This window comes from Macadamia integrifolia, chromosome 3 (assembly GCF_013358625.1).
Source record: "Macadamia integrifolia cultivar HAES 741 chromosome 3, SCU_Mint_v3, whole genome shotgun sequence".
Lineage (NCBI taxonomy): Eukaryota > Viridiplantae > Streptophyta > Magnoliopsida > Proteales > Proteaceae > Macadamia > Macadamia integrifolia.
The window spans coordinates 34,457,200-34,473,212 of NC_056559.1; the positions used below are offsets into that span (position 1 = coordinate 34,457,200).

A 16,013-nucleotide genomic window follows, 5' to 3' on the forward strand; every position below is an offset into this window, starting at 1 on the left:
ATAAGATGCCTCATGACGCATTGGTATTGGATAAAACTAGCAAGAGTACTCTATCCATAAAGCTTAGGAGGAAGACGTGGGCTGAGGAGGACTTCAAGTGGTGTTGCCTTGATGTTGGTAAGCCCTGGGCTCTCTGTCATATCCACAGGTGAGTTGGAAGGATTTGCAAACTCAAACTCATGAAGCAAACGAGCCAGACCCAAGTGTAGGACTTGAAGAGCAAATGAAAGCCCTGGACACATTCGCCTACCAGAGCCAAAAGGGATTAATTCAAAGTGCTGACCTCGAAGATCAACATCCACATGACTTGTGAGAAACCTCTCTGGCTTAAATTTAGATGGGTCCAACCATACACGTGGATCCCTATGAATCTTATAGAGATTTGGCAGTATACGAGTTCCTACTGGAACATGAAAACCAGCTATGGTACACTCTTCTATGGCCTCATGTGGGGCAGCTAGTGGAGCTGCAGGGTAGAGACGCAATGTTTCCTTGACTATTGCTTGGAGATATTCCAACTTAATTATATCTGATTCGTCCACTTGTCGGTCCCTGCCAACGTGCATGTCCAACTCATCTTGGGCTCTTTTCAAAACGTGAGGATTGTTGAGTAGTAATGAGAGGGCCCATGTGAAAGTAACCACAGTAGTGTCATTGCCACCTAGAATCATAGTCTGCATGCAAAAACCCAGCTAATTACATAATGAAAGCAGATCATGGGCTTTTGAGATGTTTCATGCTCCTTCCAAGTGATAGCACATTAAATATGAATAAAGTTTTCCTCATTCCCCTTCTTGAGGGAGGGTTGGGGCTCTGGAAACCAAAAAACAAAAAGAGAGAGAGAGAGATCAAACTGCATAGAATGAATGAAGTTGGTAAGGGAATTCCACCTCAGAAAATGTATGATTTTGAGTTTGACTTCTCTTACCTCTATGGGGCCACTCACATGGGGTGTTTAGTGCCCTTCACTATTTTTAGTGAAAGTTGAATGACTCTCATTCAACCTCGGTATGACTCGATCTATGTGGATCAGTTTGGATCCAAGAGACTAGTCAGGCCGAAGGCATGGATTCCCGTCGTTAGCCAAAAAAAAAGAACTATAAAGCATCTATGTACTCACTAGGCAAGTAGCTTTGATGACAGTATCAGCGTCATAATCTGGTGATGAGAGCTTTGAATCCTCCATGATAGATATCATAACATCCATGAAGTCTTGATCACCTTTGGCCTTGGCGGCATAGTCAGCAGAAGATCTCTTCTGCTGATGATCCTTCAACCATCCTTCAACTATAGAATCCAATTTTTTCGCGGTCTTCTTCATAGCTTTCTCATATCCCTGCAAGTCCAACCCCTCAAGAAAGGGAAATGCATCAGACACAACAAATAGACCCACATAGTGAAAAAACTCTCTAACTCCTTCTTGGCACCGCAATGCCTCCTCTGCATTAGAGGCTGTATATCGCTTCCCAGCTACAATGCGAACGATTATATTTAGAGTTAAATCTGTGAACCATTTCTTCATATCAACCAAGATCACTACATTTTGGCCACCTTGACAAGTCAAGTTTCTCTTCTCTACCCACATCTTGTACAGATCTTTTGTGAAGGCTTCAATCTCTGAGGCTCTGACATGCTTGAGCATCTCAAGTCTACGATTGGAGAGAAGCTCAAGCATGACTATCTTGCGTATCTCACGCCAATAAGTTCCATAATAAGTGAAGCCAAATAGAGCATAGTTATAGCCCATGAGCTTTGTGGCTATTGCCTTGGATCTGGTGGCAAGGGCCCTATCGTTTGTACTAAAACATTCCTTTGCTATCTCCCAACTACTTACCACCAAAGCAGGTTGCATACCAAGCCGAATGGTGAAAACTGGCCCATATTTGTCAGCCAATGCTCCCAAAGTAATGTGAGGAATGGAATTACCTCCTAACATATGGAGGTGACCAAATATTGGCCATGCCCCAGCGGCTACTGGTGCACCTACCCTTTTATTGCCACTCTTGTTGAGCTTTGTATTCCTACTCGATGACCTCCTCCATTGAAGCAAGTAGTAAAGAAATACTAGGAAGGAGAGGAACATAACTGTTGGGAATTGAAGAAGAGAATCCATAGCTGTTAAGCTTGTGGGTTCAGGCTTTGATTCTGAGATTGGTATAACTGGAGGAGCTCAAGTTAAATAGCTAGCTACTTTTGGCCTGATCAGAAATGGTAATATGTTCATAGTTGCATGGATTGTTGTGCTAAATTTCTAAGGGTCAAAGTCACAAATGCTGACTTTTACGTGACCGGATCAAGTTCACATGTTCTCGTACACTCCTGATCCGTGGATATAGAATCTATTAAATGAAGAGAGAGAAAATTTATTTTATATCCAAGGACTAGGACCGTTCTCATACATTTTCATAGGTGAACCTGATCCGCTCTCGACTTTTACTTGTCATTGCCACCTCAAGCACCTTGGGAAGATAACCACCTTGCTATTCTCAACAATGTTCTTTCCTCAAACAAATGGCCAAACTCAGATTGTCATATTCACTTTAAGAAACATGTTTTGGAGCTTCATAGATGATAAGCTACGTCCTTGGAAAGCCACTTGTATCAAGGAGAGTTTGCAACTTCGCATTCCATCTGTTCAGTGAACCATTCCATTATGTTAGATAATGGTAAACCTCAGAGACAAGATTGCTGAACTGGGGTTATTGTATTATGCTCTTGCTACAACCATAGCAAAGCTTGATATATATATATATATATATATATATATACACACACACATATGTAGCTTGTTGGCTTGAGAGCTACAGATAAGGATAAGGGAAGCCTATTGACCAGTTACTGCAGAAGGAGTCGGCGATGGAAGAATCAGCCAAATTAGGTGTGGCGGTGATGGTTGGTGTGATATGGGTTGAGGGGGATTGATAGTAAGAGTATGTGGCGGTGGAGGTAAGATGGATGTGGCAGTCATGGTTTTAGTACATAGTGTCAGAATGGGTATCGGCCATCCTCAAAATCGATATGGTATCGAACAGATCATTATTAGATAGCCCATATTGGCCTTTCTCAGTCGCACATAAAAGAAGGCTAATTATCTCAGTTTATCAATTCAAATGACTTAATATGTTCAACTGTCACCGATCCTAGGAAAAATATTACTGGATGGGCCACTTGTATTTTAAATGGAGGAAATTATATCTTACTATGATAATTATATGATGACAAAACAAACGTTGGAGGCCAAGGCTCGAGGCATATCTATGGGATGAAACAAGCATCAGACGGAGGATGGAGGATAGAAGAGATCTGGAATAATTCTAAGAAGATAGAAGATCTACTTTATAAGGGAAACACCAAATTGTGACATTGAAGCTCATTGCCACTGCTGCCTGATGTTCATAATGATTTATTTAAAACCATATTTTGGCCCCAGCCTAACTAATCAGTCCCTCTCATTATGCACAATTTAGCCAAAAGGGCTATGAACAATAGGCTCTACATTAACACTGTTAATCCTAGCAGTCATGTACGATCTTATCTTCCTTAATTAATAAAGTTTTTTATTATCATCAAAAAAAAAAAAATTCAAATGACTTGAAGTGGTCGGCTCATGTTGAAACAGAACTAAGCTCCACTCTTTAATTATTGAAAACAAGACCCAGGGAAATCCAACATTTCCGAAGAATTCCCTTCCAAAAGGGAGGGAATAAGGGCATTCAAAAAACAATGCTTTTCCTTTTTAACCAGCAAGGCTCTATAAATAAAGCTTAGGAGGAAGACGTGGGCTGAGAAAGACTTCAAGTGGTGTTGCCTTAACGTTGGTCAGCCTTGGGTTCTCTGTCATATCCACAAGTGCATCCGAAGGGTTGCAAACTCAAAGCCATGAAGCAAATGAGCCAAACCCAAGTGCAGGACTTGACGCGCAAAAGAAGTCCCAGGACACATTCGCCTCCCGGAGCCAAAAGGGATGAATTCGAAGTGCTGACCTCGAAGATCGACGTCCACATGGCTTGTAAGAAACCTCTATGGCCGGAATTCAGATGGGTCCAACCATACCCTTGGATCCCTGTGTATCTTATAGAGATTTGGCAGTATACGAGTTCCTACAGTAACATGAAAACCAGCTATGGTACACTCTTCCATGGCTTCATGTGGAACAGATAGTGGAACTACAGGGTAGAGATGTAGGGCCCGTTTGATAACGTTTCAAGAAATACATTTTTGTCGTTTCTGTTTCCAGAAACAGCAGAAACGAAACAAAAAGCGTTTGATAAAACTGTTTCCTTTCACTTGTTTTCAGAAATTGAAATTGAAATTTCTACCAATTTATGGTTCAAAATCCGATCCAGGCGAAACAAGTTCTAGCCGTTTCTGAAAAAGACAAGTGGCCATTCTTTTCGCTGATTACTATCGACTTCCAGAAACATGACTATCAAACACCTTCAATTCTGTTTCTGTTTCTAGAAATGGAAATTTATGTTTCTACCTTTTCTTGAAACAGAAACGGCAGAAACATTATCAAATGGGCCGTAATGTTTCCTTGACTATTGCTTGGAGATATTCCAACTTAACTATATCTGATTCATCCACTTGTCTGTCCCTGCCAACGTGTAGGTCCAACTCATCTTGGGCTCTTCTTAAAACGCGTGGATTGTTGAGTAGTAATGAAAGAGCCCATGTGAAAGTAATCACAGTAGTGTCATTGCCACCGAGAATCATATTCAGCAAAAACCAGTTATTTACATAAAGATCATTAGGGATGATGAAGTTGGAAATGAAAAATTTATTCAAACCAATCAAACTGGTTCAACAATTCTGTTCTTGGAACGGACTTGACTAGTTCTGAAGTGACTCAATGTCATGTTGAACCTAACCCATAAAGGTTTACCCATGTTGAGCCAGTTCAATTTAGTTGGTTGTTTAAGCACATACCTCCTTAAAACACATATTCTACAGATAGACACTCGCACCGTATGGACGAAACCAGGGAAAATCTTGTTATAATCATAGATCGATGAAAAAGAAGTTGTAACCCTACCTTCTTCTTTTTTCATCCAATAAAAAGAACATGACAAGTTCTTAAGAACTAAGAAGAAATATTTGCAATATTTTTTAACTTTTCTTTTTATATCCAGTGAGTCCTAAAATCTTTGCCACAACCAACTATGAAATCAATAGAATCAATGGGACAAAAAAATAAAAAATCAATGAAAAAATATTTTCTTCTATGCACTCGCTAGGCAAGTAGCTTTGATGATCGTATCAGCATCATGATCTGCTGATGAGAGCTTTGAATCCTCCATGAGAGATATCATGACGTCCATGAAGTCCTGATCACCTCTGGCCTTGGTGGCATATTCAGCGTATGATCACTTCTGTTGATGCTCCTTCAACCATCCTCCAACTATAGAATCCAAGTTTTTTGCCGTCCTCTTAATAGCTTTCTCATATCCCTGCAAGTCCAACCCCTCGAGAAAGGGAAATGCATCTGACACTACAAATAGGCCCGTAAAGTGAACAAGATCTCTAACTCCTTGGCACCGAAGCGCCTCCTCTGCATCAAAGGCAGTATTTGCCGGGCCAAAGTATCGCTTCCCGGCCACAATTCGGACGATAATATTTAGTGTCAAATCTGCAAACCATTTCTTCATATCAATCAAGACTACGTTTTGGCCATGATGGCAAGTCAAGTTTCTCTTCTCCGCCCACATCTCGTACAGGTCTTTTATGAAGGCTTCAATCTCCGAGGCTCTGACATGCTTGAGCATCTCAAGCCGACAATTGGATAGAAGATTGAGCATGGCTATCTTGCGTACCTCATGCCAATAAGTTCCATAATAAGTGAAGCCAAATAGAGCATAGTTATAGCCCATGAGCTTTGTAGCGATTGACATGGATTGGGTGGCAAGAGCCTTATCGTTTGTAGTAAAACATTCCTTTGCTACCTCCCAACTACTTACCACCAAAGCAGGTTGCATACCAAGCCAAATGGTGAAAGCTGGCCCATATTTGTCAGCCAATGCTCCCAAAGTAATGTGAGGAATGGAATTACCACCTAACAGATGGAGGTGACCAATTATTGGCCATGCCCCCGCAGATTCTGGTGCAATTTTTTTATTGCTACTGTTGAGATTTGTATTCCTTGACCTCCATGAAAACAAGTAGAAAAGAAATACCAGGAATGAAAAGAACATAACTGTTGGGAATTGAAGAAGAGAATCCATAGTTGTTAGCTCTGTGGGTTCATGCCCCCCTTTCGAGATTGGTAAAAGTAGAGAAGCTCAAGTTAAATGAGTCGAGATTAAGAACTCCAGATTTCTCACATATATAAGAAATTGAAGCAGCCAAACACTGCACCCCCACTAAAAAGTTTTATTTATTTATTTTTTGAATAATTGAAAGTTAGTATTCAGGTTGTAGCCGGCAGCTACACAAAAGGCAAAAATTTAAATAATGTGGGTACTTGATGCAACAGAATCCATCAGATGATGTAGCTCACTTCTTCATATTTTGATAAGACTTCGAGGGTTGTGTGGTAGAGCTAGGAAGAGGTTGTTCCAGTGTGTGCTGGGGAAGGTCTAAGGCCCTAAGCCAATATACCTAATATCCACCAGCTGATAGTTAGGTGCTGAGTAGAACATGCAGGGAAGCATGTGTGATCACTAAGATGGTGAGCTTAAGCCCTAATCCTATATGGGGAAGGAAACCTAAGGCAATATCACTAAGATGCAAGCACACAAGCCTATAACCCTACCAAATAAAAAAAGAGGGGCTATGAAAGATATGATTAAGACATCCAAAGAAAACAAATGGGAATAAAAAAAAAGGAAAAACAAAAAATAGCATGAGCCATGGCACTATGAGGTGGATTTGATCAAGGATTGGAAATGCACTCAATGCAGAGATATAAACAAAAAATATGGAGCAAAATTCAGGGACATGTGTAGAAGTATGTAAAATAAGCACAAGACAACAATTAGCATGCATTATGGAAGACGTCACAACAAAATTGCACTGCAAAAAACATGTGCATATTGGAAGACGTTACAACACAATTCCACCGCAAAAAAGGCACAAGAAGTATAAGCCACCCCACTCAAACATATTATCAAATACATGGTATGCATATTGGGTAATAGGTTAAAAAGAAGCAAAATCCAAGCAAATATGGTAAGGGGTTAGGAATATACCTCACCATTCCATGAGGCGGTACCCCGAAGAAGAGAGCCAAGGTACCACGAGGCCCTCATCGATTCCTTCGTCGTTCAAGATGTCCTCTACAACGTCGGGTTCTTGAGGAACGAGGCTGTCGAGGGGCCTTTGCGGTGGCTCCGGCGGTTCTCTGATCGGAATCCTCATGGGTCGAGAGGATCTAATCCTATCAAATGTACACTATCAAGAAGTGTTGATCGAGCAATATTGCGGCAGAGGCGGTGGCAAATTTGCCCAAAGAAGAATAGACAGCCAAGAAAAGAGAAAAAAAATGAAATGAAAATAAACTAAAAAAAATTTAAAAAGTTATGTGCGTTTGGCCATCAAAAAGAAAAGAAAAATTATTTTTATTTTTTTGTGTTTAACGCAAGACTTCTTTTTGGTTGGGTGGGGGGGTGGTGTTGGTGGGTGGGAATTACTTGATTACACAAACTCAAGATTGCTCTTTCAAAATTACTCACTTCATGTTTCAGTTAAAAATAATACATTGTTTTGAGTTTGGATTTACAAAACTATCCAAAACAGTGTTCTTCCTCCAATTAATGACCTCTTTTGATCATTTTAGGCTTTTAGCCCTACCTCTCATTCTCCGATTACAGCTCTTTCAACGAGATCACCTGCTCCCCTTCTTCTTTTTTTTCTTCTTTCTGCCACCCCATTCACCCCGAAGAGTACCTGGAATGTTATACAGAAGAACGCCAGCACTCTCGATGCGGTAATCATCTCAGGCCTAATCTTAAGGAAGGCAACTTTTCTCCCAAGGAGGAGGGCCTCATTCTCCAACCCCACCACCAACTAGTTCTTACTCATGCCCCACCCTCAGCTGCAATCCAATCTGATTATCATTATTCCTTCCTCGCTGAAGATTAGGTGCTTTTCATGACGCCATCCCACTTCTTGAAATCTATGGTTTCAAAGATCCAAACCCGATTACTTGTCTTCTCCATTCTTTGGAACCACGATCACTCATCTTCTCCCCTATTCTTTCTACTGCTGAGTGCCACAAATCAGTAACTTCCTCAAATACGCTACCAACATCGGAAGCAAAAGAGGAAATTTTGTGTCTCAATTCATATTAGATATGCTGCTGACATCAAGTCCTAATTTCCGAAGCTTTTTGGGGTGTAGCAGCAGAGAAATCCTTCCGTCGTTGAATCGGGTCCCATTGAAATTAGCCCCACATTCGAGAGCTCCAATGGATTTTTGGTGTTCGATTTGTTAGGATCCTCCCTATTTCTTGTGTAATTGTCTTTTTTTTTCGTAGAAATTTCTTGTTTAATTGTCAAAAGAATATTCAAATGGTGAGAGGAATTCTTCGTGGGTTTTAATATTTTGGATTGATTAATCATCTTCTCCCTTGTTCTTTTCTTATGTTTGGGGTGTGATGCACACGGTGGTCTAGAGATTGGAGTGACTGGGCAATGGTGCGATGGTTGAGGTGTTTGGCGGCTAGGCGGTGCAGCTTGGCAATGCCACTAATGCTGAGCGGGGTTGCAGGATGGTGTGGAAGTGATGCGTAGGATGGTGTGGCCAGGCGAGGGATGGCAAGAAGTATGAGGTGTGATGCTCAAGGGCAACACATAGCGTCTGGTTTGGTCCAGCGAGTGTGGTGAGTGTGGTAGAGATGCACAGGGTTTGACAAATGATGCCCAACTTTGACAACCTCTCCATTGGAGAAAGCAGGGGAAAGCGGGGCAAGAGAGAGGAGAAAACAAGGTGGGAGAGAGACAGAAGATGCGGTATGCTGCCACTACTATAATGGAGGCAGCAGATTCGTTGCCAAAAACTGCGGTGGTCATGGGATAGGGGAAGATGGAGTTGCAGGGAAGGGAGGGTCGAGAAGGCATGGCAGGGACAAAAATGCCACAAGGGAGAGAGAGACACTGTAGTGGGTAGTTTTGTAAACCTAAACTCAATATTGCATAATTTTGTTAAGTGAAACCTAAATTGGAAAATTTTCTAAAAAGAAACTCAAAAGTGAGTAACTTCATAATTTTCCCCTTTTTTTTTTTTACAGCAGAAATCCTTCAGCGTTCCAAGGTGAATTTTGAAATTCAAATAAGAATCTTGTCTTGATTCAGAACATACCAAACACAATCAGAATTTCTTAAACCAAGAAAATAGTATAATTTTTTGTATTTTTTTTTCTTTTCTTCTCTTTCTCTTGGCTACCAAACACAGCCTAAAGGAGAAAAACTCATCCATCAATCCTGGCTTTTGAAATATAAAAAAAAATAAAAGTTTGGAAATAAAATCTTTAGCTTGAAATAGAAATTTACCCATTTTCTGAGGGAAAGAATAATGAAATGACAAAATAAGACCAAGATGCACAAAATGAAACTAATAGGCCTGATTTGATATGATTTTTGTTTGAATTTCATGGGGTGATATTTCTATTTCAGAAATTATTTGATTAGATTTTTGCACCTTAATTCATTGAAATAGAAATCAAATAGAATAGAAAATCTGAAATAGCAGAGGATATTTTTCACTGTTGAAATTGAAATTAATTTCACTCTTGCTCTTTAATAAACACATGGTTAATTTGATGAACAAAACAATAATTTCATATTAAAAATAAAACAACTAGCCCATGAAATCAAAGGTAAGAGCAAGGAAATGGTAAAATGAAATCAATAAAAGCCCAAGAAAGGTAAGTATAGAAATCAAGGGTTCAAAAAATGGAAGAAGCCCTAAACCAATCATATTCCTCAAAATAAAATCTTACATGTGAAATCGAGTTTTGACTAATTTTTTAAGTGAAAAGACTTGGTAAACTAACAGTATAACCATATTTGTGTATCTCTCTCTCTTTCTCTCTCTCCTCTTTCCCTTGGAAAAGTCCTCTATGCCCCTCTCATCCCAATCTTCTCATCTGTTGAGCCGCTAGCTCTAGAAAAATGATTTGATAAACATAGGTTTTATTGAAATTTTGAAAACCAACATAGTAGGGTCGTGCAGTCCCCCGTCCTTATTACAAAATCAACGTAGTAGAGTCGTTCAGGCCCCATGCTGGTTTCAAAACATACTTAGTAGGCTCCATCTTGATTTCATACTTATATAGTAGGGTTGTGTGGGAGCCCATCCCAATTTTTAAATACCTTATGAGCCTCGATGAATGAGTTTTATCAGTTGCTTGTCCCTGACATCCTAGGCGAAGGGTTAGTGTGTTTTAGCTCAAACCCAATGGAGTAGTCTCGTGCAGCCCCTCACTTAATTTTAAAATATCTTATGGCTAGTCTCTAACACCCTGAACTAACTGTTAGTTAGTATATTTTAATTCAAAATCGATAGAGAAGAGTAGTATAGACAGTTGCTTTTATTTTCAAATCATATATGTCCATTCGATATTGCGACCTAGTGGTCAAGCGTTTGAAACAGTCTCTTGACAGTCTCAGGGTAAGACTGGGTAGTTCTCACTCCCCCTAACCTTGCACATGCATTAGGTACTCTCCCCCACCCCCTCTTTTTTTTTTATTATTATTGTGCATTCGATGATTTTAAACCAATGTTCAATTTTACCGTTTGTTGGGCTCTAGCATTCTCGAGAAATGCTAATAAGATTCAGCTCATCAAATAATTTGAGGAGACAACAAACAATTTTTGTTGTTTTACAGCCTCAGTTATAAAGGATAGTTTATTTATACCTCATTTTGTCACTCTAGAGAGTACTCATGACAATGATGAGCACTTGTTTTAGGACCGGAGGAAGGTTTTATATCAAGGTTTAGGAGATTTCCAACAATCTTGAACACAATAGAGATCTTACAGAAGTAATTATTAAAGTGCCCCTAAAAGGGGAAACATGGTTAAAATGTGGTTTACTGACCTCAAAATCTATCCAAATGTTCAAATAAAATAATTTTCATCTATAATTTCATCATACTTAAAATTGGTGTAAAAACGAGTTTATATACCTTAAAATTTTAAAATGATTCTATTTAAACCATGTGAAACCCACATAGTTCCTGCTGACCAGAATAATCCCTGAATTTCATATCAAGTGAAAGTACGTGAGAAATGTGTTAAAATGACTTCGGAATTGGGAAATTATTTTTTCTATGTGGAGAAATGCAATTAGGCATATGCGAGGAATACCTAAGTAAAAATTATTGGTTGAGTCCATATGAATTGAAGTAAGAAAACAGAGGTATAGATACTAAAATTGACTCTTGTAGAACTGGTAAGAAAAGATGTGCTAAAATATTGGTGGAGTGTGATAATCAAGAGATCATAAGGAGAGGGTCTTTTGGCAGCCTTAGCTGATGGGGTAGATAAAATGTTGGTGGAGTGTGATAACCAAGAGATTATTTCCTACCTATGGTCGCCAGCACGAGATTCCACACTTCTTGTTAGACCGATGAATGAGGACATCAGGCATGTGGCCACTTATTTAGAAGAATGTACTTTTGCTTTTATTCCAATGGTTGTCAACTTTGTTGTTGATTCCCTTGCTAGAAAGCCCCTGTCCGTTTCGAATAAGATAATTTGGCCCCAACTCTGGTCGCTGTTTGTCTGTTGATATTGTCACAAAGGCAGGTGAGTAATCAGATCTACTGAATAAATGACCACTTTCTACCAAAAAAAGGTAAGAAAAGATGTGCTTCGCTTGAGATCAACCAATACAATTCTTGCTGTGAGTGGTGATTAACTCCCATATTGTCTTGTAGGCTTAAACGATTATGTAGAGCTATACACATCTAGGCTCTGATACTAGAAGCTTCACCTGGAGATTCAACCCAAATGCTTAAGCTATTAGATGGAAATAATCCAATGATATATGGACACATTTAAGGTCTAAAATAACCTACGAATTGGATTATACCTCTATAACTCCCAACATCTAAACCTTACTACTTATAATTGAAACAAAGAAAACGAGTCACTATGAAGTGGTGAGTCAATACCGAGTCAGTGGTTGAGTCACTGTTACTCATGTACTCAAGTAAGATTTTTTGAGCCACTGAGCAAGTCAGATCCATTGTGCACTTGAGAGAGATGATATTAATTCAAGGAATTGAAACATGAAATATGAAAAATCCACTTTCTTCTTCAAGTTCTTAGTTTGGAAAATCTCAATTCACAAACACACAGGTACCACAAATCTCCAAATTATATACAACTCGGTTTGAATGGATCATGACATGAACCCATATGCAGATGATGGTAGTGGAGTGCATGCAGCTTCAGACACCATAACGGATATCAGTGAACTTGGTTTTGATCCACTTGAAGCTGTTACGCACAGAAGACTTGAGCTTACCTTCCATGGTGAGGACATTGTAAGAGGCGACACGCTTCTTCCTCTTCAGTTCTGGGTCGGTCGATGTGGTGAACCCATGATCCTTCCCTTTAGGACCATTGAAGTGGTAGGACTTTGATCGATCCTCGAACCCAAACCCTACTCCACTGTAAGAAGAAGAGTACTCTGGATATGATCTACACTTCTCCATATAGATATGTATCAGAGTTTTCCTTGAAATTAAGACACCCTTTGCCTCTCAGGAGAGGAAGAACAGCTTTGGGTGTTCCTTATATAGAGAAGAGAAGGTAGTGAGGGAAGGGATAATGGTAATGGATGGTTGATGGACGGTGAAGATAAAGTGGGGTTTTTGAAAGAAAAGAGAGGAGGGAAGGGAAAGTTGGAGGGGAAGACAATGCGGGTGTGCATGTGTGATGTTGGAGCCTGGACTTAGAGAGAGAGAGAGAGAGAGAGAGGTGGGTGAAGGTGGTGGTGGTGGTGGAGGATTGAGGGGAAGTGGGGGCCAGTCTTGGGACCCACTCAGCATTCTTATGTGTATTCTGTCGTCTTCGCATGCGCAGTTTGTGATAATATTATTTTGAAAAGACGGTGAGAGATTGAGAGATATCAGTGGGAACTGATGAAAAGGCTGATGGCCAGCCAAGCAATATCTAATTGTCTAGCATGTAGCCTTTGCTTATATGTTACCATTGATCGGAATAAGGAGATATCAAGTAGAGAGAGAGAGACTGTAGAGTGGGGTGGTGGGGTGGACACAAAGGTGGACAAGACATTTTGTTTGAAAAGAAGGGGAGCGTTTCTATAGCTTTGATCAGTTAATGTCAATTTGCGGGCCTTTTGTGTCTCTTTTCTAATGTTTGTTTGCAGTAAAGGGAGAGTAGAGAAGATTCCTACTAGATCTAGATTTCCTCGCTACTTTAAATAATACGAAGGATGAAATCCTAAGATAAGATCATATTCCATAAAAAAAATATTAACAAGGTGAAGTAATGATATCTAGACAACTGGCCAACTGGGGCTGTCAATTTAGAGAGAGAAAGAGAGAGAGAATATCAGCACGGGCCAATTGAGGTGTTTGTTGATCAGGTGGGTATGCAACATGGAATTATAACTTGGAATCGGAAGCCGAATCGGTCAGGGTTGATTTTCGATTCAGTTGGTAAAAATCAGTTAGAATCGGACATTAATCAGACTAAATCTGTGTGAATTCAATTCATCGATTTCTTAAAACCCTAATATGCAACTATTGACTTTATTAATCATTACATACATGGTTCAAACCAGCGAATCGACCAGGTCATGTGTTCCTAATGGTTTCAAAAAAAAAAAAAAAAAAAAAACAATATCAATGTATACACCATACAATATTACTCTATATTCGTACAAGCTAAAATCCCATGATCTTTGCACATGGAACTCATGTAACATTACTTTGCATGGCACGAGAAATTACTGTCGAGCTTCATGCCAGACCCAGGGTGTCCTCTAAAGAGGACTAAAAGCAAAGGGGGAAGTTTCATGGGTGTTACCCCTTTGGTGAAAGAAATTATAGAGAGGAACTATCATCAGTATTAATCAACAATCAGCATCTAATCTCTCTCTATCTCTGATTCAGATGTTCCTAAATCAAAGACATAAATCATTGAAGCTCACTCAAAAAAGGATAAAACTTCAAATCTTTAGAACTTGGTTGAAAGATAACAGTTCATAGCATGAAAGCGACTTGCCACCTTCATGGCTTCATTCTCTGAGGTGAGTCTTCCTTGGGTATCTTGTAAAAAGTGATTTTAATATTGGGACCATGAGCTCCACTTCAACAATATCTTTTTACTATAGAGAATAGTCTTAAGAGGGACTAGTGTTGATGTAGCCTACTTTTAGTGGGAAGCACAAACCTATATCCCTAGAAGAAAACATATCCTCAACCTTCCCACTCTTTAATCTCTATCAAGATATACCCTAATCCCCACTAAAAGAAAAAAGAGCTAAAGTGCCACTAGAAGTATGATTAGCCCTTCCTCTTTTTTCTCTCAGGGGCTGTAGATCTTCTAAAGGTGGCCCATTATTACGTATTAGGAGTTTCTGAAACCCTTCTTTTTTCAATGAGAGTAGATTGATCATCACTAAAAGCCCTTACAGAAAAGCTGGCAATGGCCTTATCTTATCTTAATTGTGGAGCATCATCAGTCCATACCATCAATCTCAAAAACAGAAGTTTCCAATCCAGTAAAAAAGTCAGCAATTTCACATAGGTTCCATTTGTTTTCATTTAAAAGATGGGAAAAGGGGGGGGGGGGGGAGGGGTTTTGATTTTGTTAAAAAGAAAAAAAAAATGAATTTTTGAGTGTTTATTTTTAGGGCTGAGTTATCGCAACCATGTATAATAGGAGGGAGGGAGGGGGGGGCAAGAGGTGGGAGTTACATCTGGATCGTTTGATCTTTCGGTCACCAATGAAAGAAAACTTTGTCTTTGTTTTAATGTATACAATTATGTATACGAAGCATATATTAATACATGAATGACACGAAAAATATAATATAGATATATAAATATTTTCACTCGAAGAATGCGTATTTTGTTGGAATATTAGAATTATATGTCAAAATATTAATTAACTACCATGAGAACCAAGTGCTGTGATAGGATGTCTTGTATTCTATCACATGGGTTTGTGGGTTGATTTTTAAGAGCCGTTAAAAACCCGTAGGATCCCAATGAAAATTCTTATGGTTACATGGGAGTGATTCAAGAATTTTGTATCTCTCGTTTCCTTGTAAATTGTTGCAATAGTAACTATTAGGGTTACTAGGAATTCTTTGTAAACACAGAAAGACATGAGAAAATGAATATGTTAATCCTTTCTCCATTAATTTTTAGTAAAAATTGTTCTCATTTCCCTATGAACATAGTTACTTTATCAAACAACGATAAATCCTTCTATTGCGATTTCAATTTTTACAACAAGCTCTTTATTTCAATAGAATTAATCATTCAAGAAAGCATAGAGTATGGTTGAAGGGAACCGAAATCATGCTAATCTTAGAAGTATCTTTATTTCTTTTAGAAAATGCCATCTCTCTCAATCAATCAGTGTTGGTTTAGAAATCATTTAATTCCTCTAGGAATGTGATCACTTCATCCTGAACTGCAGTACTATAAAGGGAAAATCCCATACTACATAGAAGGAATGATAAAACTTCTTTAAATTGACCCAGTCATATCGATCATTAACCGGCGGATTCTGATTGATTTGAATTATTTAGCATTTAAGAGGACTAGTCCCACAGGCTCCACCGCTTAGATTTGTCAAAAACTCATGATTTGGAAGATGTCCCAGTATTCAGAGTAGGAGACATTGATAAGAAATAAAGTAATTATAATAGACTTTTTCTTTTCTTTTTTTTTCAAATTCAAGGACCCATTGATCATCATATAGTAGACCCAGGTCAAGAATAGATCCATGGAAAAGTCAATAGGGGCCAAGATCACATTTCTTGCAAAGTAAAGAAATTGATGCAAGTCAAGTACCGATGCACTTGA

General features: G+C 39.1%; 2 protein-coding genes and 1 pseudogene across 2 annotated transcripts; all 3 read right to left on the reverse strand.

Moving 5' to 3' along the window:
* Positions 1 to 50: 50 nt before the first annotated feature.
* LOC122072912 (cytochrome P450 CYP82D47-like) lies at positions 51 to 2,113 on the reverse strand. Its single transcript, XM_042637352.1, has 2 exons — positions 1,121 to 2,113; positions 51 to 674 (listed from the first exon to the last, which is right to left on the reverse strand). Exons 1-2 carry the CDS (start codon positions 2,111 to 2,113, stop codon positions 51 to 53), a joined length of 1,617 nt encoding a protein of 538 aa, XP_042493286.1.
* Positions 2,114 to 3,751: 1,638 nt separating this feature from the next.
* Positions 3,752 to 7,551, reverse strand: LOC122074398 (annotated as a pseudogene).
* A 4,688-nt stretch (positions 7,552 to 12,239) lies between these two features.
* On the reverse strand, positions 12,240 to 12,909 carry LOC122073348. Its single transcript, XM_042637924.1, has 2 exons — positions 12,813 to 12,909; positions 12,240 to 12,762 (listed from the first exon to the last, which is right to left on the reverse strand). The coding sequence occupies exon 2, from the start codon at positions 12,660 to 12,662 to the stop codon at positions 12,396 to 12,398; it is 267 nt and encodes an 88-aa protein (XP_042493858.1). The 5' UTR covers positions 12,663 to 12,762; positions 12,813 to 12,909; the 3' UTR covers positions 12,240 to 12,395.
* Between the last annotated feature and the right edge of the window lie 3,104 nt (positions 12,910 to 16,013).

What these genes read in the sequence shown, in the direction of transcription:
- LOC122073348 (XM_042637924.1), bottom strand. Translation starts at nt 12,662, where the DNA reads ATGGAGAAGTGTAGATCATATCCAGAGTACTCTTCTTCTTACAGTGGA.
- LOC122072912 (XM_042637352.1), bottom strand. Translation starts at nt 2,113, where the DNA reads ATGGATTCTCTTCTTCAATTCCCAACAGTTATGTTCCTCTCCTTCCTA. An exon ending in TCATCAAAGCTACTTGCCTA is followed by an intron (nt 675 to 1,120) that starts GTGAGTACATAG and finishes TTTTGCATGCAG; the next exon opens with ACTATGATTCTAGGTGGCAA.